The 22,217-nt window shown below is 39.1% G+C and overlaps 1 protein-coding gene and 1 pseudogene across 6 annotated transcripts in view; both read right to left on the bottom strand.

Annotated features, from left to right (window-relative positions):
• The window catches only part of ano10a (anoctamin 10a), a 306,259-nt gene that overhangs the window by 183,344 nt on the left and 100,698 nt on the right, over nt 1-22,217 (bottom strand). For all 6 annotated transcript variants that reach the window (XM_077526020.1, XM_077526019.1, XM_077526021.1 and 3 more), the window contains one exon: nt 5,272-5,469. In XM_077526020.1, coding sequence (XP_077382146.1) covers nt 5,272-5,469 — 198 coding nt within the window. The remainder of the gene's footprint in view (nt 1-5,271; nt 5,470-22,217) is intronic.
• LOC144022324 (protein O-mannosyl-transferase TMTC3 pseudogene) lies at nt 10,327-12,627 on the bottom strand (annotated as a pseudogene).

The raw sequence follows: 22,217 nt of genomic DNA, 5'->3' as shown, positions 1-22,217 counted from the left end.
TTATTCCAGCTATAGGGCAACACAATTTCATGCAGTGCTGTATAATACACAGGACCATTTGTGTTATTGGTACAGAGAGCCTCCATTTAACTCTTTGACCGCCATAAACGTTTAAAAACGTTCAGTATAATCCTAGGATAGGCCGCCATAGACGTCAATTGACGTCTACTATGTTTTTTTATGGAAACGGGTGGAGGAAAGCCTTGGGCAGCTGTGCTCCAAGTATCAAGCCGATCGTGTTACTATAATGAATATTCCTGGCCACTAGATGGCTGTGATGAGTCTTTTGGACAAGATCGGGTAGGAGACATCAGTAGAAGGAGAGAGGCTGAGCTAGAGTGTTGAGGGGGAGAGAATGGCTAACTTGGCTAAGGGAGTCAAAAAGGCTACAGATGGCAATCAGCTCACGTTTGATCCTTATTTTCAAAGCTCAAAAGTATCGACCAGTGCTCAAGAGCACAGTGATGACGGGGTTAAGTCATAGTTGAAGCGGTGACGCGGCCGTTTCGACCACGTCCTAAGGCCCCACCGGCTAGCGATGCTAATAACGTCCTAAGGCCCCACCGGCTAGCGATGCTAACACCGGAGAAAAGTGGTGCACAACCGAGCACGTCTGCACAGATGACGTTTCATCGGACGATGACGACTACTATGGGTCCGATGCAAGACAGTCTTGGACAGTCTTCCAAAGAACGTGAAGGTAAGCGCTAACATGCTAAGAGATTGCTAGTAAGATTACTTTCCTAACTTTATATATATATATACACATATATATATATATATATATATATATATATACACATATATATATACATATATATACATATATATATATACACATATATATATATACACATATATATATATATATATATATATATATATACACATATATATATATATACACATATATATATACACATATATATATATATATATATATACACATATATATATATACACATATACACATATATATATATACACATATACACATATATATATATACACATATATATATATATATATATATATATATATATATATATATATATATATATATATATATATATATATATATATACACACATATATATACATATATACACACATATATATATACACATATATACACATATACATACGCATACACACTCCCTCGTCCTGCTGGGGGACTTCAACGCTCACGTGGGGATACAAATGTTGGAGTCAGAGAGTCCCATTTTTTTCATCATATATTGTGTAATATATGTTCTATGAAGTATCTTATATTGGATAAGTTGCAAATTTGTATGTTTTGTCATTTTAAATACATTTTCACAGATTTGGGTCCAAAAGTCTGGTTCCGGAACTATAGACAAGTCTTTTTCCCATTTTAAAGTAGGTAAATACGTTTTGTCTGTGTATAAAAATAAATTATATATTGAATTGAGTTGAATTGAGTAGATTGAGTAGGGTCAGATGAAACGCCATATCATGTAAAATGAGATAACAAATTAATGGGCTAGACTCAATTCTTAGTTAGAGACCAATAGGTGTCTATAGGACTGATAATCAAACTTTGGCCTCTGGGTGTAGTTCCTCAAAGTAACCACCAGATGCCGCCAAACCTGTACAACCAAGCCTGGTCAACAAACACCGGACATTCCATATAAGACCATAAAAGGCCAGATACAAATTAGTGTAGATAAATGATATCCTGAATTAAGTAATAATACACACAACACAATCTATATTCGACAATTGTTAACCTGATTTTTGGATCAATGGTTATAGCACATTGAAAGCCAACTATGAAGTTTTGCTGTCTTTTCTTTTTAAGCGATGCTGTCTTTTATCGCTGATAATATTGCTGTAACTGCATTGAAAAGATTAACTGTATGTATTGTTTGCTCTCTCAACAAATGACATGCAAGATGTGAAACAGAAATTAGAATTAACCTGTTAAGTTCCCTGAGAGAATTTGGGATTTAACATGTCATGTATATACATGTTATTCATGCTTGCTTAATTAATATATCTATGATGTTATTTATTTTAACATTTATCATTGTCGAATAGAGCTAAGACCTTGACATATTTTATTCATGACTCATCATTCAACGTTGTGTATCCATGACACATTTGTAAAGAATGTATGACTTCATCCTCATGACTCATCTGTGGAAGATTACTGAGAATAAGTCTCAGTGCGCATTGATATGAGAAGGTGCGGAAGGACATTTATCGGAAGAAATCAGTGATATGACCCAAGGTGATAAAAAGCCGTCACCAGCTGGGATCGACGCCCTTTTTCTTCACCCTGCGATTGTGGTCGGTATCGAGTGTATTTCCGAAGAAGGATTATAGCTGTTGGGACTTTGAATTTTTTTACGAAGGACTCTAGCCGTGAATGGAATTTTTCTTCACTGATTGGGTAAGGTACAAATCTTTTATCAATAATGATGTATAATAGGAAGATATGAATGACTAATCGCGTGTTAGGGTGGGGGCCATTTAATACACTCTCATATCTTTAAATTATTTTCAGCCAAAAACATCTTATTGTGAATCAGGTCTTAAGCTTTTTCGAGAAATGATCAATCTTAGAAAGCTTTTGTAAAAGGTTTATATTATTTTTAATTTCCTGTTTTTATTTTATTTTATTTTGATTGATTTAAAGTTATATCATTAAATGTGATTTTTATGATTTATATTGGTTATCTTATTATTGTCAATAAAATTGTTGAAAAGATAATTTTTGAATCAATAATTTTATTGTTTTGTTTTAATCTTTATTTTATTTAGTTTTGGTTTTATTCCTTTTGGACGTTTTATAAGTCCGAGGTCATTTTATAAGACCAAATAAAATGACTGAAAAACTAATTGTGATTTAATTTGTTTGTTTTGTTTTAACTTTTATTTTATTCCTTTTGGACGTTTTATAAGTCCGAGGTCATTTTATAAGACCAAATAAAATAATTGAAAAACCAGTTGTGGATTAATTATTTTCTTTTTCTTTTTAATTTTTATTTTATTTATTTTGGACATTTTATAAGTACACATCATTATTTTTTCCAAGACGAACAACAGCATCGGACGTCTGGAAGAAGGTAAGTGTATTTGAACAACCTCTAACCAATGCTTCCATCTGTATTAATATAAGTCAAATACTCCTGCTTGATATGTAACAAATCCGTATGATCCTAACAAGGATTATTAAATTACTAGGTCAATAACAAATGCAAACAACTCAGAGAAGTGGAGCTGCCAATGTAAGTGAGGTGTACATACTACCATTCCTGGGTTCTGTGTGTGGTTACTCACTCAGGATTGATAGGTGTATGAAAACGGATTGGCCTCATGATAAGAAGACAGTGAACAAACCTAGGTGAATCCACTTTGATATATCGGCTTATCTAATTCCCGTCTCCTCACGCTGACGCCTTAGAGCTGGTGAGGAAAAAGGGGAATTTCTAACCCTTTAATTGGAGAGTCGATCAGGACATATTTCCCGATTTAAGTCCTGCGGGTAAGCGGAAGTTGACAATATTTTTGATATTTTTGTTGTTGTTGTTGGAGAAAGCTTTATAATATCTTTAGCTAAGACAGGTAGTTGGAGCGTATCCTGAAGTGTTGGGATTTGTTTCTTAACCATATTTTTAACTTGCAGATAATGTAAGAAATTCCCGTTTTTTATTTCATATTTTTGGACCAAGTTTGTATACGATATAAACTTATCTGAGAAAAGATGATGAAGGTGTGTAATTCCTTTCTGTTCCCATAAGCTTAAATGGAACAACTGATTATTTGAATTGAAAGTCGGGGTTATGCCACATGGGAGAACAGATTTGTTATAAATAGATTTGTGAAAATTGATGAAACTTAGCGCTCGTCTAATGCTAATTGCTGTAAAACGGAAACAGAAAGAAACACTTTTTTTTCCTGATGAAAGAAGAGATTTTAATCATTCTTTTGATAGGTTCCATGCTTTTATAGCAATTGAACACAATATTCTGTGGGCCTTGCAAAATCAGTCAAAATCCAGTAAAACAGCTGGGAGTGAACGGGATTGCTTCTTTGAAAATGGCTGGGAGTGAATGAGTTAAATATACATAATTCTTATTGTGTGTTTAGTTTACAGTTAACGCCAACTGGAGTGTTGTTAAACAGCTTAAAGAATGCTAAGGGACAGCAGAATCGCACTGATTCGCCCCAGGATAGCTACAAGCCAAATGGTGCATTCAGGTGTGTAAGTACACAACGTAGGGAACTTGTAAATACGCCGCAGCATTCTGCATATTAATCGTTTGTCAGGGTTGGACTCATATGGACTCAACCCTCCCTTTCCTACCTTTGCATCCAGACAAATAACTCATATCAGATAGTCTTTTGAAATCCTAACCCATTAACCCATCAACTTTACAGTTCATTACAATGCCTCCTTTGAAGCTCATATCCATAAATAAACCTAGTTTAGAACTTCAAACAATCCTACCCCATCGATCCTTTTTATCGTCGCTGTCATAGGACAACATACACGGCCTTTGATCATAACCTCGACACTATCGATCATTTTTATCGCACCTGTTAAATGACGTCATACGAGGCCAGCAATCAAATTTGAGACTAGATGTGCAGCTTTCCCCTCTCTCTTAGGCCTACAAAGTCCATTTTTGTTCATTCTCACTGTAAACTGTGGGGAGGTGGTTTACTCCAGAAACTCAACTCAACTTTATTTATAAAGCGCTTTAAGAACAGGCGTTGCTGTATACAAAGTGCTGTACATAAACATCAGTTTTGCAGTAAACAAGAACAAAGCAAACATTTTGAAGTGCGAATACAGGTTTGTTTTATACTGTCAATGCAAATGTTGAGGAGCTGTGGTATCAAAAAGAGAACCGATACCCTTCCCAAGAAATTAGGGTTGGGATGTTTATATTTTAAGTCCTTTTCTCCTTTGCATAACTTTTATTAGATTTGGTTTACTCATTGACTTCCCATGCAATTTTGGGGGCGGAAAGTACCCCCAAACCACGGCAACCTACATTCACCGCCCCCCCAACACAAAATATCTTCTTACTGTTGAAAATGGCTCAAGTGTCCCTTTAAAGTTGGCCTTCGCAGTGTGTTCCGTGGACTTTCGCCTCTTTTTTTCTGATTATTTATTACCGTTCATTAGCATTTTCATATGCATTCTAAAAACGGACAGATAACCAAGCCATAACACTAAAAACATCCTGAGTTGTAAATGGTTCACAAGATACAAACACAGAATAGACTCCTTGTTACCGTGAAATTCTTTAAAGTTGTGGCTGTTGATGCATGTAAAACTTCGCATTGATCCATCACTGAACTCCTTGAAGAGACCCAAATCTTCGGCACCAAAGAGTAGTCTTTGACAGGAGGCTCCCACAAGAAAAATGTTGGGGTTTTCTTTCTCTTTAACCACAACTTCAGTGCGCAGCTGATTCACAAGCAGTTCAGCACCTGATGAAACATATGAAGCAGAATAGAAATTGATAAAAAATAAAATAAAATCCAACATTGTCAACAGTGCTGTCAATTGTATTGTATTGTCTCTGTGATTATTCATGTTTAGCGTGATTTAGGATTGCTTAAGATGTATCAGACACGAAAGACTGCCTGCAGTTCTCTGTCGCCTCTAGGAGCAACACGTTTATTGAGTAAAAAAATGAAAAGCCTTGTAAATCTGTCTTTTACCCAATACACACAAAATTCACGCTGATGTTTGGTTTTTGCAAAAATGTTTCTTTTCTATTTCTACTAACTAAGCAAATAAGAATTCACACATAGGTCTATACTACTGCAAGCTTGACTAAATAAGGATGCACAGAAGTAATTAATAAAGGAAAGTTAAGTAGAGGAAGTAGCTATATATACTCAACTCAACTTTATTTATAAAGCGCTTTAAGAACAGGCGTTGCTGTATACAAAGTGCTGTACATAAACATCAGTTCTGCAGTAAACAAGAAAAAAGCAAACATTTTGAAGTGCGAATACAGGGTTTTTTTGTTTTTGTTTTTTTTTACAATTAAATACATTTTACATCAGTGAATAAATAAGAAGTAGCGAATAAAGAGATAAATAAATACATAAATAAGTAGACTAAACATCAAACTCATACACACCACAAAACACCAAGAACAAGTCTCAGGGTGCGCCAAAAGCCAAGGAATATAGATGTGTTTTAAGACATCTTTTAAAAGAGGATAACGAGGGGGATTGCCTAATATTTAGTGGTAGGTCGTTCCAAAGGGAGGGACCGGCAACAGCAAAGGCTCGATCTCCTCTAAGCCTCCGCTTAGCACTCGGTACCTCCAATTGTGTCTGGTCTGCTGACCTGAGGCCCCGGGCTGGTGTGTAGGGGTGCAAGAGCTCGGCCAGATAAGGTGGGGCAAGACCACTGAGAGATTTGAAAACAAATAGAAGAATCTTAAAATGGATTCTAAATTTCACGGGCAGCCAGTGAAGAGAGGCCAGCATAGGGGTTATGTGTTGCGATTTTTACAAAACTTTATTCAGTTTCACATCATTTACAAAAAACTTTCAAAACAGCAAGTACAAAACATTATTTACACACAAGGTACACGATCAATTAAAACACACAAAATTCAAAACATCCAAAACATTTTACAACTGTAAAATATGCCAGGGGAAAAGCATCTTTTTGTCCTTATTTCGTTCTTTCCTTAAAAAACAGAGGATTTGTCTAAACACAGTGTTGCTATCAATTATTATATTCTTCATACTCATAACACACCTGGTTTTCCACAATTTTACACAAACAGTTATAATAATTTGAAATAGTTCTTTATCTTTAGAAGGTATGTTATTTTCTATCAAGCCATACATAATAGTGATATTTAACATCTATTTTAAGTCCAACATCTTTCATCAATGCTGAGCTTGCTGAGCTCTATGACAATCAATCAATAAATGTTGCTGTGTTTCATCCTCTGAGCAATTACTCATAGGGCATTTTTTTGTCTTAACAAAACATGACCATGATACAATTGCGCGGTCGGGAGCCTACCTACAGCAATCAACCATCTTGTACCTTTCATCCCTTCTGGAATGATAGTATTTTTTATATTTAAAATGCGGATAACTTCTGTGCATTGATTCCTGTCTAACAGTTTAAAGTTTACCTGCCCACCATATCGTACATCATTTATTTTTTGAAAGATCATTTTACATGTTAGACCATTCCAATCCAATTTCAGGTGTTCATATTGGGCAACAAAATCTCCGAAAACTAATTTATATGTAGGGCCCTGTCTAGCTCTTCCTATTCTTTTTTTCCAAAGCGATAAGTCACCGATCCACGGAGCTTTCCTTGATATAGCTAGATGCATATTCTTTACGAAGGCAATTTGGAGTCTGCAGCCTAATTCCACCGCACCAAGACCTCCAAAGTTCCTTCCTTTGAAAAGGAGCTCCCTTTTAGTAACCTCGCGTGTTGTTCCCCAGACCAAGTTCACGCAGATCTTATTCATTTTAATAATTGTTTTGTGATCCGGAGGAAAGATATTAGCGAAGAATAAAACTTTAGACATTATATATGTTTTAATTATATTCATTCTTGATTTATAGGTTGTATTTTTATTTTCCCATTTCTGAGCTTCTTCTTTTATTACTCCAAGTTTATCCTGCCAATTTCTTTCACTACAAATCTCATTACAAATAATTAGGCCCAGAATATTTATTTCTTGTTTAATTTGAATATTAATACTTTTTTTTTTCACTTTCATTTCCGACCCAAACACCTTCGGATTTAGCATGGTTCAACATGGCCCCTGATGCAGTTTCGTATAAATTTAAATGAGCCGTTAAAATATCCATCTCATGATTATCTTTAACAATAACAGTAATATCATCAGCGTATGCAGTTGCTACGACCCTATGAGCATGTCCCACATATATACCGGTAATACGGTTATCCGAGTTAATATTATTAATCAAAGGACTCATAGCTAAAACATATAGGGCAGCACTCAGGGGGCATCCCTGCTTCACACCCCTCTCCACGTCAAAACCATCTGTTAAAAACCCATTGACATTTATTTTTACATGCGATTTGACATATAGGCACCTAACCATATTGACAAAATCTCGGGGGAAACCATAATGTTGCATGACTGTCCAGAGATAATCTCTCGATATGTAATCGAAAGCTTTTCTCTGGTCTAGGCCTACTATATAAAAGCCTTTCTCAGATATTGTTTTATGAATGATTTCCCTCAAAATGGAGAGATTATCCCACATTACCCGTCCTTTAACGGCACATGTCTGTTCTTTTTCTATTATTTTATCAAGTATATCATTTAATCTATTCATTATTATTTTGGCTAATATTTTATAATCAATATTCATTATGGTCAGGTGTCTATAATTATTCACATCTGTTTCATCTCCTTTTTTAAATAACAAGCACATTACGCCTTCATATAAAGTATCGCCCAAACATCCTCTCTCTAAACCCTCATTTAACATACTGGTAAATAAGTCTACAAAATCATCCACGAACAATTGATAGAATTCCGAGGGGAGGCGATCAGGGACTGGGCTTTTATCAGTATTTAATTGTTTTATAGCTTGGATCACTTCATCTTTATGGATCTCACCAAGTAGAGAAGAGAAATCCACATCCTTATTTACAGGGATGTTTTTGAAAAAGATTTGCGTTGCTTCAGGCACACAGTTTATTGCCTTGTAGGAATCTGTGCACAATTCCCTTATTGCGAAACGTTTCTCTTCTTCAGTGTATACTAAATTACCATTTTTATTCTTTATTGAGTGAATAAATTTACTTTGTTGCCGTTTCTTCATCATATTAATATATGTTGTATTCCCTCTATCATCGGTATTAGCTTGCTTATGTATATTATAGAACAGTTCGTTATTCAAATCTATTTGTGATTTTATGTCTAACATCATATCTTCATCAATAGTCCTATTTTTATTTTGAGTTAGATCAATATATTTATGTACTAATGTTACATACTTTTCATTTTTAAGTTTATTTAATTCTTTACATTTAAATTTGTAGAAATCTTTCACTCTACACTTCAATATTTCCCATAATTTAATGTTTGAATTTGTTAAAAACTTTAACTATATTATTTTATTAAGTTCTTGTTTTAACTCAGCTATTATAGCTTTATTTTGAAGACATTGTATGTTTAGTTTCCAGTAGCCTCTATGAATAGAGGCCACAGTGGAGATGAGGGTGTTAACCAATAAATGATCAGTGAAATCACATGACAGTCGCGAAATTTAGAACTCTAAAATGTGAAGAAATATACATACGATCAATACGTGTTTTAGTTTTAGAATCGCATCTTGTAAAATCATTTCCCATAGGCTTAATTTTTCTATAAACATCTATCAAATTAAAACTAAGACGTGTCTCTCAACACTTTTCCCTCGTGACTCAGCTTAAAGGCAGCAGTGCCGACTCCTCGTATCCTTTTCCTCAGTTACAGTATTAAAATCTCCACATACGATCACTTTAAATCCAACACATAACTCTCCAAGTTTCCGAAAAATATGGACTTTCCCACTCTTATCCTGGGGGGCATACAGATTTATAATCCTATATTTCTCGCCTCTATAATAAAGGTCCAATAATAAGAGCCTTCCCGGAATAACGTCTCTCCTTCTATATATCTCTACGTCGTGGGTTCTGAAAAATATTCGTACACCATCAGTATTGCTGTCACCAATAGATATTGCACATTTGCCCTTAGGCCACAATTTCATAACTCCCTCCACATCAGTATTTGTTTTCAATCGAAGCTCTTGTAGACATAATACATCAAAATCAGTTTTCATCAGATAGCCCATCTTATCTTGTCTGAACTTCTGTGATTGAATACCACGTACATTTAGTGTTGCTATTTTTAGACAGCTCATGATGCAAATAAAATGTATTTTAAGGAGTAGGCTTATCATCTAGGCGTTTTTCTTTATTTTTGGATAGACAGTTCTTTCTTCTCTTTTTGGATGTCTTATCCTGAGTATCGCTTTGTGATACAAACATGGATGGTGCCGAAAACTCAGGAGTCGGGGAGAAAGAGCCTGAGTTGTTATCTAGAGGTGTACTAGCTCTCTGTGCCGCTGTCAAATGCTCATCACTTGACTGAGGACTAGGATTTTCGCTGGCACTCTCTGATTTCTGTGCATCATGATCATCAACACTTTCATTAATTATCAGACTATACTCGCTTTCATTGCCTGAACTCGTTTCATTAGTAAAGGGGGAAGAATCGTCAATTCTGGGTGGACGAACAGCCAGATGTTGATCTGGAGGAGCAGAAGCAGTCAAAGGCATGTCCCGAAGGGAAGAAACACGAGGCTGCTCCTCATCCTGCTGGCGTGCCGGCTGGACACCGCGCTAATGTTGATGCCTTTCTGGAAGCTGAGGAGGAGCGCCATCGTGAACACCAGATGGCTGCTGAAGACCGTGGAGCTGGCCGCGAAGGTGCTGCCGATGTTGAGCCCCATCATGGAAGGCAGGAGGCTGAGGACGATCCGCAGAGTGCTGTCGATGCCGAAGCCCGTTGCGGGGAACTGCTGGCTGAAGACCATCCGCGGACTGGACTCGGGAACGCTGAAGCTGCTGTGTCTGCTGCGAAGCCACGTGCTGAGGAGGCTCAGGTTGGCCCTGAGCCTGTGACTGCTGCTGTTGGTCAGCTACGAGGGAGCCAGAAGACTGCCGAAGAGTAGCTGGTTGTGCACGAGCAGCTCGCTGTTGCTGCTGCTTGATCTTGTTGGCATACAAATCCGGACAGGTGAAAAATGTGTGGCCATTTTCGCCACATAGGCTGCACAAGCTGTGTGAGGTGCAATTTTTGGCCCTGTGGCTCTGTGGTTATGTGTTGCCTCTTCCGGGCACCAGTGAGGAGACGACCAGCAGCATTTTGGACAAGCTGGAGACGCTGCAGGGAGGACTGGCTGATCCCAAAATAAAGTGCATTACAATAATCCAGCCGGGCCCTAATGTTGATGGCCTGTAGATAAAGCTGGTCGGCTTCCTCCAGCCGGGACTAGTTGGCGCGAATCAGATTGGCCAGGTTGATGTACATGTTGAGATGGTTGGGGGCCACACGTGTCGCATACTTTTTACCGGGGATAATCTGCGGCATGAGGGACTTGGCAACCAAATGGGCATCTTCGGCCTCTTTGGACTTGTTCAGGTTCTTATAGGTTCTCCTAACATTCATGTGGGCGCCGATGTCATCCGGCTGCACTGAAGTGGCCTGCAGAAAAAATTGCAGCGCTCTGGCGTAATCATTCTGGTTCTCCAGTGCGTGGCCAACATTGTTCCACAGCTTGGCGTTGTTCTTTTTCAACTTCAGAGTAGTATATTCTGATTCTCAGTCCCAGTTCCTGTTGAAGGTTTTGACAGCATGCGTGGTCAGCAGCACGCCAATTATCAGCCAAGACATTTTCTTCAGGTACCCTTTGTGGGAGACCACCTTGAATCCATGCGCTACCAGCATGCAGAAGCCCATGCTGGGAACGTACAGGACCCTCTCAGCTATGACGAATCCCATCGGGAAGAACATGTTGGGTGCAGGAATGAAGGGCAGGACTACCTTCTTAGCAGAACTGCGTGAGCAGGTGATGCTGCGGTACGCCAGCAGGCCCAGAAGGGCGTAGAAGAGCAGAGTGGCCAGGTTGCGCTGGTCCAGAGCAGACTCCACCAAAGGGATGGTGCCCATGGTCCAGTCGCAGCACAACTCGGGTTGAGCAGCAGCCAGGCGTTGACGGGCAGCAGGTAGTTGAACGTCAGCTGGCGGGTTGGAGTCGGGCTGCCGGCTGCCGGGTTGTCAAATCTGGTGAAGACGGGCAACTGCGACTGGATGACCTGGACACGCACGATGACGAGCAGTAGCGTGCTGATGACCAGCACGTTGATGAGCTTCAGCAACATCTTGAGGATGGTGCACGGGAAGGCGCCCTTTCCCCGTACAGCCTGTCCAGCAGCACGGGTAAAGTGAACCGTTGCGCCACAAAAACCACGTACACGTAGCAAATGCCAACCACGGTGATTCCCTGCTCTTTGCACAGCGTCGCTGCCGCCACCAGCACGACGGTCACAGCGATGGGAGCCCACACTATGGAGTGGTCGACGCCGGTCGATTTGGTGTAGGCCAAGAAAGCAGCCAAGAGCAAGATTGACGAGAGGAGTTCAGCTCTGCCAACTACACCGGTCACGGCTTCTGTGTGGATGGGGTGCACGGCAAAGAGAGCGCTGCCACCAGTCCGGAGGCGCGGTCCAGGAAGAGGCGACACGCGCAGAAAGAGCAGACAGGTGACGTCATGTAGCGCCACGTTGAGCAGGTGGTAGTAGGCCGGGTTCAGCTCACTCAGCAGGTAGTTGAGGGGGAAGGTGAACACCGTCAATGGCTGGTAGGACTTGTGGCTACGTTCCTCCGCCATAGGTGTACCCCAAAAGTCATTAAGGAAGAGATTCTTCAATGGCGTGTTGGGCCGCAGGTCCTCGTTGTCAAGGATGGCAGAGACATCGTCAAACACAAAGCCGCAAAACAGGCTGTTCCAGTAGGCCACCACCAGGCCAGTAAGCAGCAGTGCCTCATTCCACGACACGGCAGCCATAGCGCAGCGCCGTCATGGATCACGTGTCCTCAAGAGTGTGCAGTTCCAGGCGTGACGGTGATCTACTAAAATTAATTAAATGTAAAATAAAAAAAAAAGGGGAAACACGATTGAGCAGGCGGCTCATACTGTAATGAGGGAGTGTAATGCGATGGTGAGAAACGTGTACGGTTAACTGTTCACAGCCCATTGTAGTATACAATTTTGGTATGCACCAATTCTCTGAAAATCAGAGACTATGGTCCTCAGTCAGAAAAGGGTTAGGGTTAGTAATAATTATGGGTGTCAAAATGATCGCGTTATCTTCTTAACTTAAAGTGCCTTTAACGGCACTAAATTTTTTAACGCTCGATTAACGACCGCTTCCTTATTTGTAGAGAATTCCAGGCGCGAAGCAGCAGAAACGTCCACGTCAAAATTACCCAATAGAAATGCACTGTACTACACTGGAGGTACAATACACAATGTTTAAGGGGCAGAACGTTCAAGTGGAGGAGCCATTTGGACGGTGGAGCACTTCCACCAGTTCCCTGCTTTGACAGAACGCACTCGGTCGCACCGGTGTTAGCAATTAGCACAGCAGCATAGCTGCTGCATGGGTATCCTCCCTCAGCTCCATGTGAGAGCCAAGAGCCGAATGGATGCCGTCTTGTCACTTGGAGTGACTCTAAGCCACCAATCTTTTTATGTGAGATGTATATTATTCAGCAACTCCAAGAAAGAAAGTCTAACATCGTCTTCACTGTCGTTGCTATAGGAGGATCCTTTGTTGACATTTTTAGCGCATGCGCTGATGGCTATGTAGCAGAAAACATGTATAGAAACACCATACACGAAGAAAGTTAGAGGGCGAGTCGCTGTTATTTAACCACGTTAACGGCCGAAGGGTGGAGGAGGTTTACGGAGATTTATTGGCGACAATTTAAAACTATTGAAAGCCCATATGAGACGTGGGATTACGACAAAATTTGGTCCGACTCACCTGTTTCCTGGTCACACATCTGCTCTGGGGACAAATTGCTCTTTAATACAAAGCCCTGTGCAAAACTGGGTAATTATTCTTCATTGAAGTGTACATCCGTGCGTGCGGGAGTGACGTCATACAACCGACAAATTCGCCCTTCGGAGGACCCAGCCTCGTGAATTTGGACACAGGCAGACTATTGCATTACATTTAAGTTTGTGGAACGTCACAAACCAACCCCTCAAAACAATCAACATACAGTCAACAATAGTTCCATGGGGGAATTATGTCAACAAGCACCACAGCTTATTCTTGCTTTATTTTGGGAAATGCAGTGACTTTAGTTCAGTGAGACTTGTCCTGTGTGGGAGAATTTCAATGGCATCTGGTCTCGTTTTAACAACTGAATATCAGAGCTGACAAAATTTTTCTTTTCAAATCCAGTCTTGGAGAAACCGGCAGTCATTCTACGTAGCATACTAATATTGTAGCACCTTTAATGGAGCTGTCAGGATGGACCTTACAACTATAGCTACTGCGTATTAAGGGTGTCACGATTTCGTTTTTTTCTCGAAATCGATCGAAATTACGTCACGATTTCGAGCATCGAAATAGAAGAGAGGACACACGATTCGATGCCCCCCCCACCCTACAACCCCCACCCGCCGCCGCCACCTCCCAGGAAAGCAAATGAGACGCGGCCATTCAGCTACTAGCTAACGGCACTTGTTAGCTGACTTCTCCTGCAGTCATGGCAAGCGCGGACAGACACAGCAATGGTGCTTCAAGCCGCTCCCGCTTCTCTCGTCACCAGTTTGGAAACATTTTGCGTTCCCGGTGAGTTATGTCGACAACGTTCACGTTGTCGATAAAAAGACCACAGTTTGCAAGATATGCTATGTGCGCGTACTGTACTCGGCCACGGGAAACACGACAAACATGACGGGACATTTACGCAGGCATCACAAAGATTTAGATTTATCAAATTCAACTAGAAGTGGGAAAACAACGGTCCAACCAACTATTTCATCCTCATTTACAGTGAAACTTCCACACACTTCAGCTCGCGCGAAAGCTATAACTAACGCCATAGGTCTATTTATAGCAGCAGACCTGCAGCCTTATTCGGCGGTGGAAAACGCTGGATTCAAACATTTAATTGGTGTACTTGAACCACGCTACAGTATGCCCAGCAACTGTAAATGTTGGGATCTAGTTTGTTCAGGCTGTATTTGTTCCATGACTTTGGATACAATATATTTTTTTGTTGTTGTTGCACATTGCACATTATTTTAAGAGGAACACACAGCACACTGTTGTAACCAAAAACAGTCAATAGATGGCAGGCACCCACTGTGACTTTTTGTTTTTGTTTTTTTATTTTTTATTTTACACTTCAGTAAGAACAAGACGGTTAACTTTATATTGTAAATAAATTCTTTGAATTTGATCATTCCTGCCTAATGTCAATTATCATATATTACATAAATTTACACAAAAATAATATGGAAATTGCATCACCTATATGTAGCCGATCTTTTGAAATAAGATTTACTGTACAATGAATAGAACCAATGATCATAGACTCGCCTTAGCCTACAGAAGCATATGCCTCTGTGTTATAAAGTGGGGGAGCGAAAAAAAAAAAAAAATAAATCGAAAAAAAAATCGAATCGTGACCCCAAAATCGAAATTTAAATCGAATCGTGGAGTTGGCGAATCGTGACACCCCTACTGCGTATACACAAGGAGTGAGATCGGCAGGTATCAAAACAGATGCAGAATGCATTATTTATTCGGAGAAGATGAACATGTGGACACTCAAGTACAAAACTAGGCACTTTCCCCCTTCCCCACTTCTCATTTATAGAAATCCATAACACAATTATGATCCTTTTGATCCTCTGTTCGTAACGCTGGACGGCTTTGTCATTAGCCTTCACGTTTAGCGATCCAGGTTAGCCCATTTCAAGACGAGGAACAAGTCAAGGTGGCTGTCGATCGTACTTGGGAACACCTGAATAAGACCGCAAAACAATATGACTCAGCAGATTTTATAATGCACATACTCAATTATTATTATTATTTAATCCTATCAAATTAACAAATGTATAGTCACAAGTACTTACCGGCAATAAAGTGAGCGTTAGAAACCCGTCAGCATCAGACAGAATCCAGGCTTTGAGCGTAAAGTTATAACCAGTCCTCCCGCTTTCAGCCATCTCTTTCCCTTTTCGCGGTCCCCGACGGGCCATACAATTTATGGCACAAGATTTAACTATCTGCTTCTCTTAATCCTCCTCCAATTGTGTGAAAGCATCGAACTCCATGCATGCAAAACACATTTGTTTTTGCCACTCATTTGCCATGATGCAACGCGCGAAACATAAACAATTCGTCACACAGGATCCTCCTATAAAGCACCGTCAAGTGAAACTGAAAGTACTATCGATGTGTTGGCTTGAGAGCGGCTTCACAGCGCTTCCGGGAACTTAACAAAATAAAAGTGTCGTGAAAAGGAGTCACTATAATGCCAAGGTCAGACTACGCGATTTTTTTGTCTCACGACAGTTGCCCTGTCACATTACCCAATAAATTCGCTCTGTGTCGTGGATGGGGCGTGTAGTCACACTACAAGTCTGAACGTGACAAGACACCAACCGATCATCGTGTGTTGTCTTGCCAAGAGAGACGCGTCAGCCACTCTTTGTCGGGGAGGTGGAACAAAAAAAAAGAAATAAAGAAAAAAAAGAGAGGCACGGACGGAGTATTTGCGTGAATGGAGCACGCATGGTACAAGTGTGATGTGAGGGCATTGCTTGCGCTCCCTGCTCCTCAATAGTGTTTAAAATATGATTTAGTAGCCAACACTGTATTTTAATTTATTTAGGCCTGCATGCGCCGGGGAAATACAGTCGATTTTGTTAATTAATTTGCGGGATGACATTGTGTTATTATTTTATCAAACACTTAAATATTATACAGTTTGAGTAATTTTTTATACTGCTTAATTTATTCACATTTGACTTGTTTTAGTACGGTGCATTGGATAGGACGCTACTCACTCGGAGGGGGAAAAGAAAAAAAAAAAACTTTCAAGTGAGAGCGCAGGTGACAATTAAGGCGGCCAAGCCTGGCCCGACTTCTATGAAAATGTGATCGATCCTCATTAAATATGTGCCCATCTATACTCATATGCCCAAATCTCTGAAATTATTGGAACAACATTCACAATATATATATATATATATATATATATATATTTTTTTTTTTTTTTTTTTTTTTTGGTCCTCTATTCATGTCGCCGTTGCATCATCTATCAGGCATGCCACTATGATGCAGCATTGGTTTGGGGTCAATAGGTCACATGGCCTGGAAGCTATTGAGCTCCGAAGCTAATATTTACAGATATACAGATTTTTTTTTTACATTTTTTTTTAAATATGTGGAGGTCTAAAATGAAAAAATAAAAGGTGTGCATCATCTACCAAACATGTCACTGTGATGCAGCATTGATTTGGGGTCAATAGGTCACATGCCCTGGGAGCTATTGAGCTCAAAGGTTAATATTTACAGAAAAAAAAAATTGTTAAAAATAAGTGGAGGTCTGAAAACAAATATTTAAAATAAGTGGAGGTCTAAATTAAAAAATAAAGGGTGTGCATCATCTATCTATTGAGCTCCGAAGCTAATATTTACACTTTATTATATATATTATAATTCTATATAATTATTATTATTATTATTATTATTATTATTATTATTATTATTATATATTCTATATGGTATATAATATATATTATAATATTTTTACACTTGTAAAAATATCATGCTGGTATCATGAGGAATGTTTGGGTTTAAATGCCAACCAATTAAAAAGAGCAAGGGCAGCAAAACTGTGGGCGTATGCTCTATGCAAATAAAGAATTATTCGATTATTGTTCACCAATAAACCTGTGCTTTTTAGTTTCTTTCTTTTTTTTTTTTTTTTAAAAACAGGTTTTTGGAGCGGCTGAAATGAGTTTCCGCCGCAGGGTGTCCGGGCTCTCCCTCAAGAGCTCGGCTATCAGGGAGGGACTCAGAGTCGAGCCGCTGCTCCTCCGAATTGAGAAGAGATGGCTGAGGTGCCTCTGGCATCTGTCTCGGATGCCTCCTGGACGCCTCCCTGGACAGGTGTTCCAGGCATGTCCCAACCACGGGAGGCGACGGGGACGACCTAGGACACACTGAAGATACTATGTCTCTCAGCTGGCCTGGGAACACCTTGGGATGCCGCCTGAGAAGCTAGATGAAGTGGCTGGGGAGAGGAAAGTCTGGGCTTCACTGTTAAAGCTGGTGCAATGTGGTAGAATATGGCTGGCTGGCTGGCTGGCTGGCTGGCTGGCTGGCTGGATAGGTTTTTGGGAAATGTTCACACAGTATTAACGCGAGCAAAATGTTTTGAGTGCACTTTTAAAAGAAGTACTAACGAATACTGTACTTAATATAGCTTCCAGGTAGGGCTGGACGATTATTGGAAAAATTATACTGATGATTACTATGATAAAGACTGAAATCTCGATTATTAAATGATTATTCAATAATTTTATTGCATCTATAAATTACATTCCTCTTGTTTTTATTTTATTTTAGACCACTTATTTTTAATATTTTTTTTCTGTAAATATTAGCTTTTGAGCACAATAGCTACCAGGCCATGTGACCTATTGACCCCAAACCAATGCTGCATCATAGAGGCATGTCTGATAGATGATGCACACCTTTTATTTTTTCATTTTAGACCTCTACTTATTTTTATTTTTTGTATATCTGTAAATATTAGCTTCGGAGCTCAATAGCTCCCAGGCCATGTGACCTATTGATCCCAAATCAATGCTGCATCATAGTGGCATGTCTGATAGATGATGCACACCTTTTATTTTTTCATTTTAGACCTCCACTTATTTTTTTTTCTCTGTATATCTGTAATTAGCTTCGGAGCTCAATAGCTTACAGGCCATTTGACCTATTGACCCCAAATCAATGCTGCATCACAGTGGCATGTCTGATAGATGATGCACACCCTTTATTTTTTAATTTAGACCTCCACTTATTTTAAATATTTGTTTTCAGACCTCCACTTATTTTTAACAATTTTTTTTTTCTGTAAATATTAACCTTTGAGCTCAATAGCTCCCAGGCCATGTGACCTATTGACCCCAAACCAATGCTGCACCATAGTGGCATGTCTGATAGATGATGCACACCTTTTATTTTTTTCATTTTACACCTCCACTTATTTTAAATATTTGTTTTTCTATAAATATTATCATTTTTACTTAATAGCTTCTTGGTCATGTGACCTATTGACCCCAAATTAATACTGGCTCATAGTGGCATGTCTGCTCAATGACACACACCTCTTTTATTCTCCATTTCAACCTTTGCTTAATTTTAAATTAATTTAATATTGTACATATCAATGTTATTGCTCAATATCACCCCACAAGAGTGCATTCCCAGTGAAATGTGAATTGGTACTGTGTTATAGTCAAACATTTTTAAACTGTTAAATATAATAATAAAAATTAACATCTTTTAAATTGCGTTTGAATTTAATTTTATTTTTGAAAACTGATCTCTTATTTTGAAAACAGGATGTCGTTCTCTGTGCCAGCGTCTCTTCGAGCACACTACCGTAAAATCTACAAAAGGGAGAACAGAAAAAATGAAGTGCGGCTGACTTGACCGCGTAAAAAGAAAAGGCGGCTAGCTTTACCTCAGTGTTCCCTCTCGCTATTGGTCAATGCTGTGGAACCAAACAGACGACGACGAAGGTATGTCACAATATGCATCAAGACGAGCAAAAATTCTAATATGCTAGAATTCCGTCGTGATGGTCGTGAACCGTCCCGGATAACAGGCGACCAATCGTTGAACGTGTCACACTACACGGGCGATGCTACGTCAAGACAACCCAAAATCGTTTACGACATGCCCCGTTTGTCCGCGACACGTTGGTCGGCCTAAAATCGGGCTGTTTTTGTGTAGTCTGACCAAGGCATAACACAATTTAGCAGTAATAAATTAAATTATACTGCATATATTTGTGGGGACTGGCATCACAGTGTATTTTACAATTTTAAAATGTGCAGAAGATCGGAAATTACTTCTAGTTTAAAATTATATAGCTCTTAATATGGAAAGTACGCATCGATGGTTTCTGGTTCGCATGCAGTAAAGAAACGTCATTTTACAATGTGCATCCTATTGAACTTAACAAAATAAAAAGATTCAGCGTTCCGCTAAGGAATACACTGACACAATTTCGCAGTAATAAATTAAACTAGAGCTGCAAGCAGCTATAAAGGGCCCTCGCAGCCCGGGCCACGTTGGGGTACTTGCACCGTTGGGGTACTCGCACATTGGGGTACTGGCATATTAGGAGCAAAATTTCTTTGAACATGCCATGATAAACCTTTACATGTGAATTTTTTTTTTGCCAGGTGTGATGTGTGTGTCAAGCTCACTGGGTTTTGGTTATTGTTAAGATCTGCAAAAACCAGCGTCCTTTTTTATTTTTAGGGAATGAGTTGACCTGAGTTTTTTTTTGCAAAAGTATATATACCCATAATCGCTCGTACTCATTGCACAATCATTGCTTTTATTGTCCATAGAGGCGATAAAAAAAAAAAATGAAACAAAATTTAAAAAAAGTACATATGTTTGGATCGGTCTGATACCAGTGAACATCTTGAGTAGTGGAAAGTAAAAGAATATTCATAAATGACTTAGTTATAACACGAGTTCACAAATTTTGTTCAAAATACCGTAAGTGGGGTTGTTGGGGGGGTTTTTATGCCTCATGGACTAGGTAGCGCAGTATTTATAACTGAATTTTGTCATAGAGATACTTTCAGGCCTTGACTATAAATATACATGTCAAGTTTGGGATTTTTTGAAGCACGTACCGGGGAGATCTTAAGCATATCCTTCATTCACGATACTGCTTTTAACGTCCATAAAGGCCATCAAAAATAAATAAAACTAAATAAAAAATATGTATGTTTGGATGGGTCTGATTCCAGTGAACATTTTGAGTGGTGGAAAGTAAAAGAATATTCATAAATGACTTAGTTATCACACTGAGAATGAGTTTACAATTTTTCTAAAAATACCGTAAGTGGGGTATTTTTTTTTTCATGCCTCAAGGGCTAGGTGGCGCTGTATTTACAACTGAATTTCGTCATCGAGATACCTTCAGGCCTTGACTATAAATATACATGTCAAGTTTGGGATTTTTTTTTTGCATGTACCGGGGAGTTATTAACTCTTTGACTGCCAGCCATTTTCGCAAAAGGTAACCCCAGAGTGCCAGCTGATTTACAGAATTTTACCGATCTTTCAAGCTCCACAGAAAATGTTGTGTTAGGACTATGGAACACGGATACTACCAAATGAAAGATTGAAGTCTCATCTTTCATCTAAAAAAAAAAAAAAAAAGTTCGTTTCTACCTTATTCAGATCTTCAGTAATCAACAATAGAAAACAGCTTCGTTTCACCCAAATCCTCTATTTTCTTCCAAAATACGGAGAAATCAAGCTTTTTGTGAAACGATGTTATTTCATGCACTCTCGTGAATTTGGCACTTTTTTTTTGCATGAGTGATTCTACAAACACCTAAACTTCTATAAAACACTACCCCAACAATAAAAAATGTTTTTTGATTGCAAAATAACAGTTTATTTACATGCAACAGTAGCAATCCGAACAAACAATTTGGAAAACTCTTTGCAAACTATTTACACGTGCGCAACAGTTTTTGTCAGTCTGCTTCTGCATGGACTGATTTGCGTATAGGTTGGTATGATGAACGATGTGCTGGAGAAGTTCATCCGTGATGAAGAGCTCCAGGATGTCACCTGGCAGGTGGGAATTCAGCTCTGCTGCAGCATCCCTTGGTCCTGGTTTTGCAGCAAAGGGGAAGATGGTTGGCTGCCAGCCAACTTCATCAACTTCAAGCCAGCCAGAATCTTTGGGATCTGCAAATATACATTTCAATATCATATATTATTTTAGAGCACTGTGATGCAATGTGTGTGTGCATGTTTACCTTTTTTCTTGGATGTATTGGTTGATGCACATTCTGTAAATTATAGAAGACGTTTACCATCAAATATTTTATTCGTGCTGCGGAGAATCTTTTTTTTTTTTCTTTTTACCTTTGTTCTGCTCACTGTGATAAGGGTCACTTTGGGCCCTATGAGTAGGAGCTGAAAGAAACATATGCAATTACAATACTATCGAAAGACTTTCCTTTTATTGTTGCGGTGTATTGAAAATTTTGTTTTTTTTTCTTTTTACCTTTCTTTGTCGTAGAACCAGCGGTCGGACGTTGCTGTGAGCACGATCTATAAAATATACATTCACGTTTGTATAGGTAATAGATGTTCTAGTGTGTATCAGCACATTTACACATGCTGCTAGCAGATCGCCCGAAAAGTTAGGAAAGTAATCTTACTAGCAATCTCCTAGCATGTTAGCGCTGGTTGTATGATGGTTGTACCTATAAGTCTACAAGAAGCGCACATTTCATTGGCAAGAAAATTATAAATTTTCTCTTATACCATAAGCTATATCTGTGAG

This window comes from Festucalex cinctus, chromosome 7 (assembly GCF_051991245.1).
Source record: "Festucalex cinctus isolate MCC-2025b chromosome 7, RoL_Fcin_1.0, whole genome shotgun sequence".
Lineage (NCBI taxonomy): Eukaryota > Metazoa > Chordata > Actinopteri > Syngnathiformes > Syngnathidae > Festucalex > Festucalex cinctus.
Note: the sequence above shows the minus strand (reverse complement) of the source record. Positions and strands in the feature narration are given on the sequence as shown.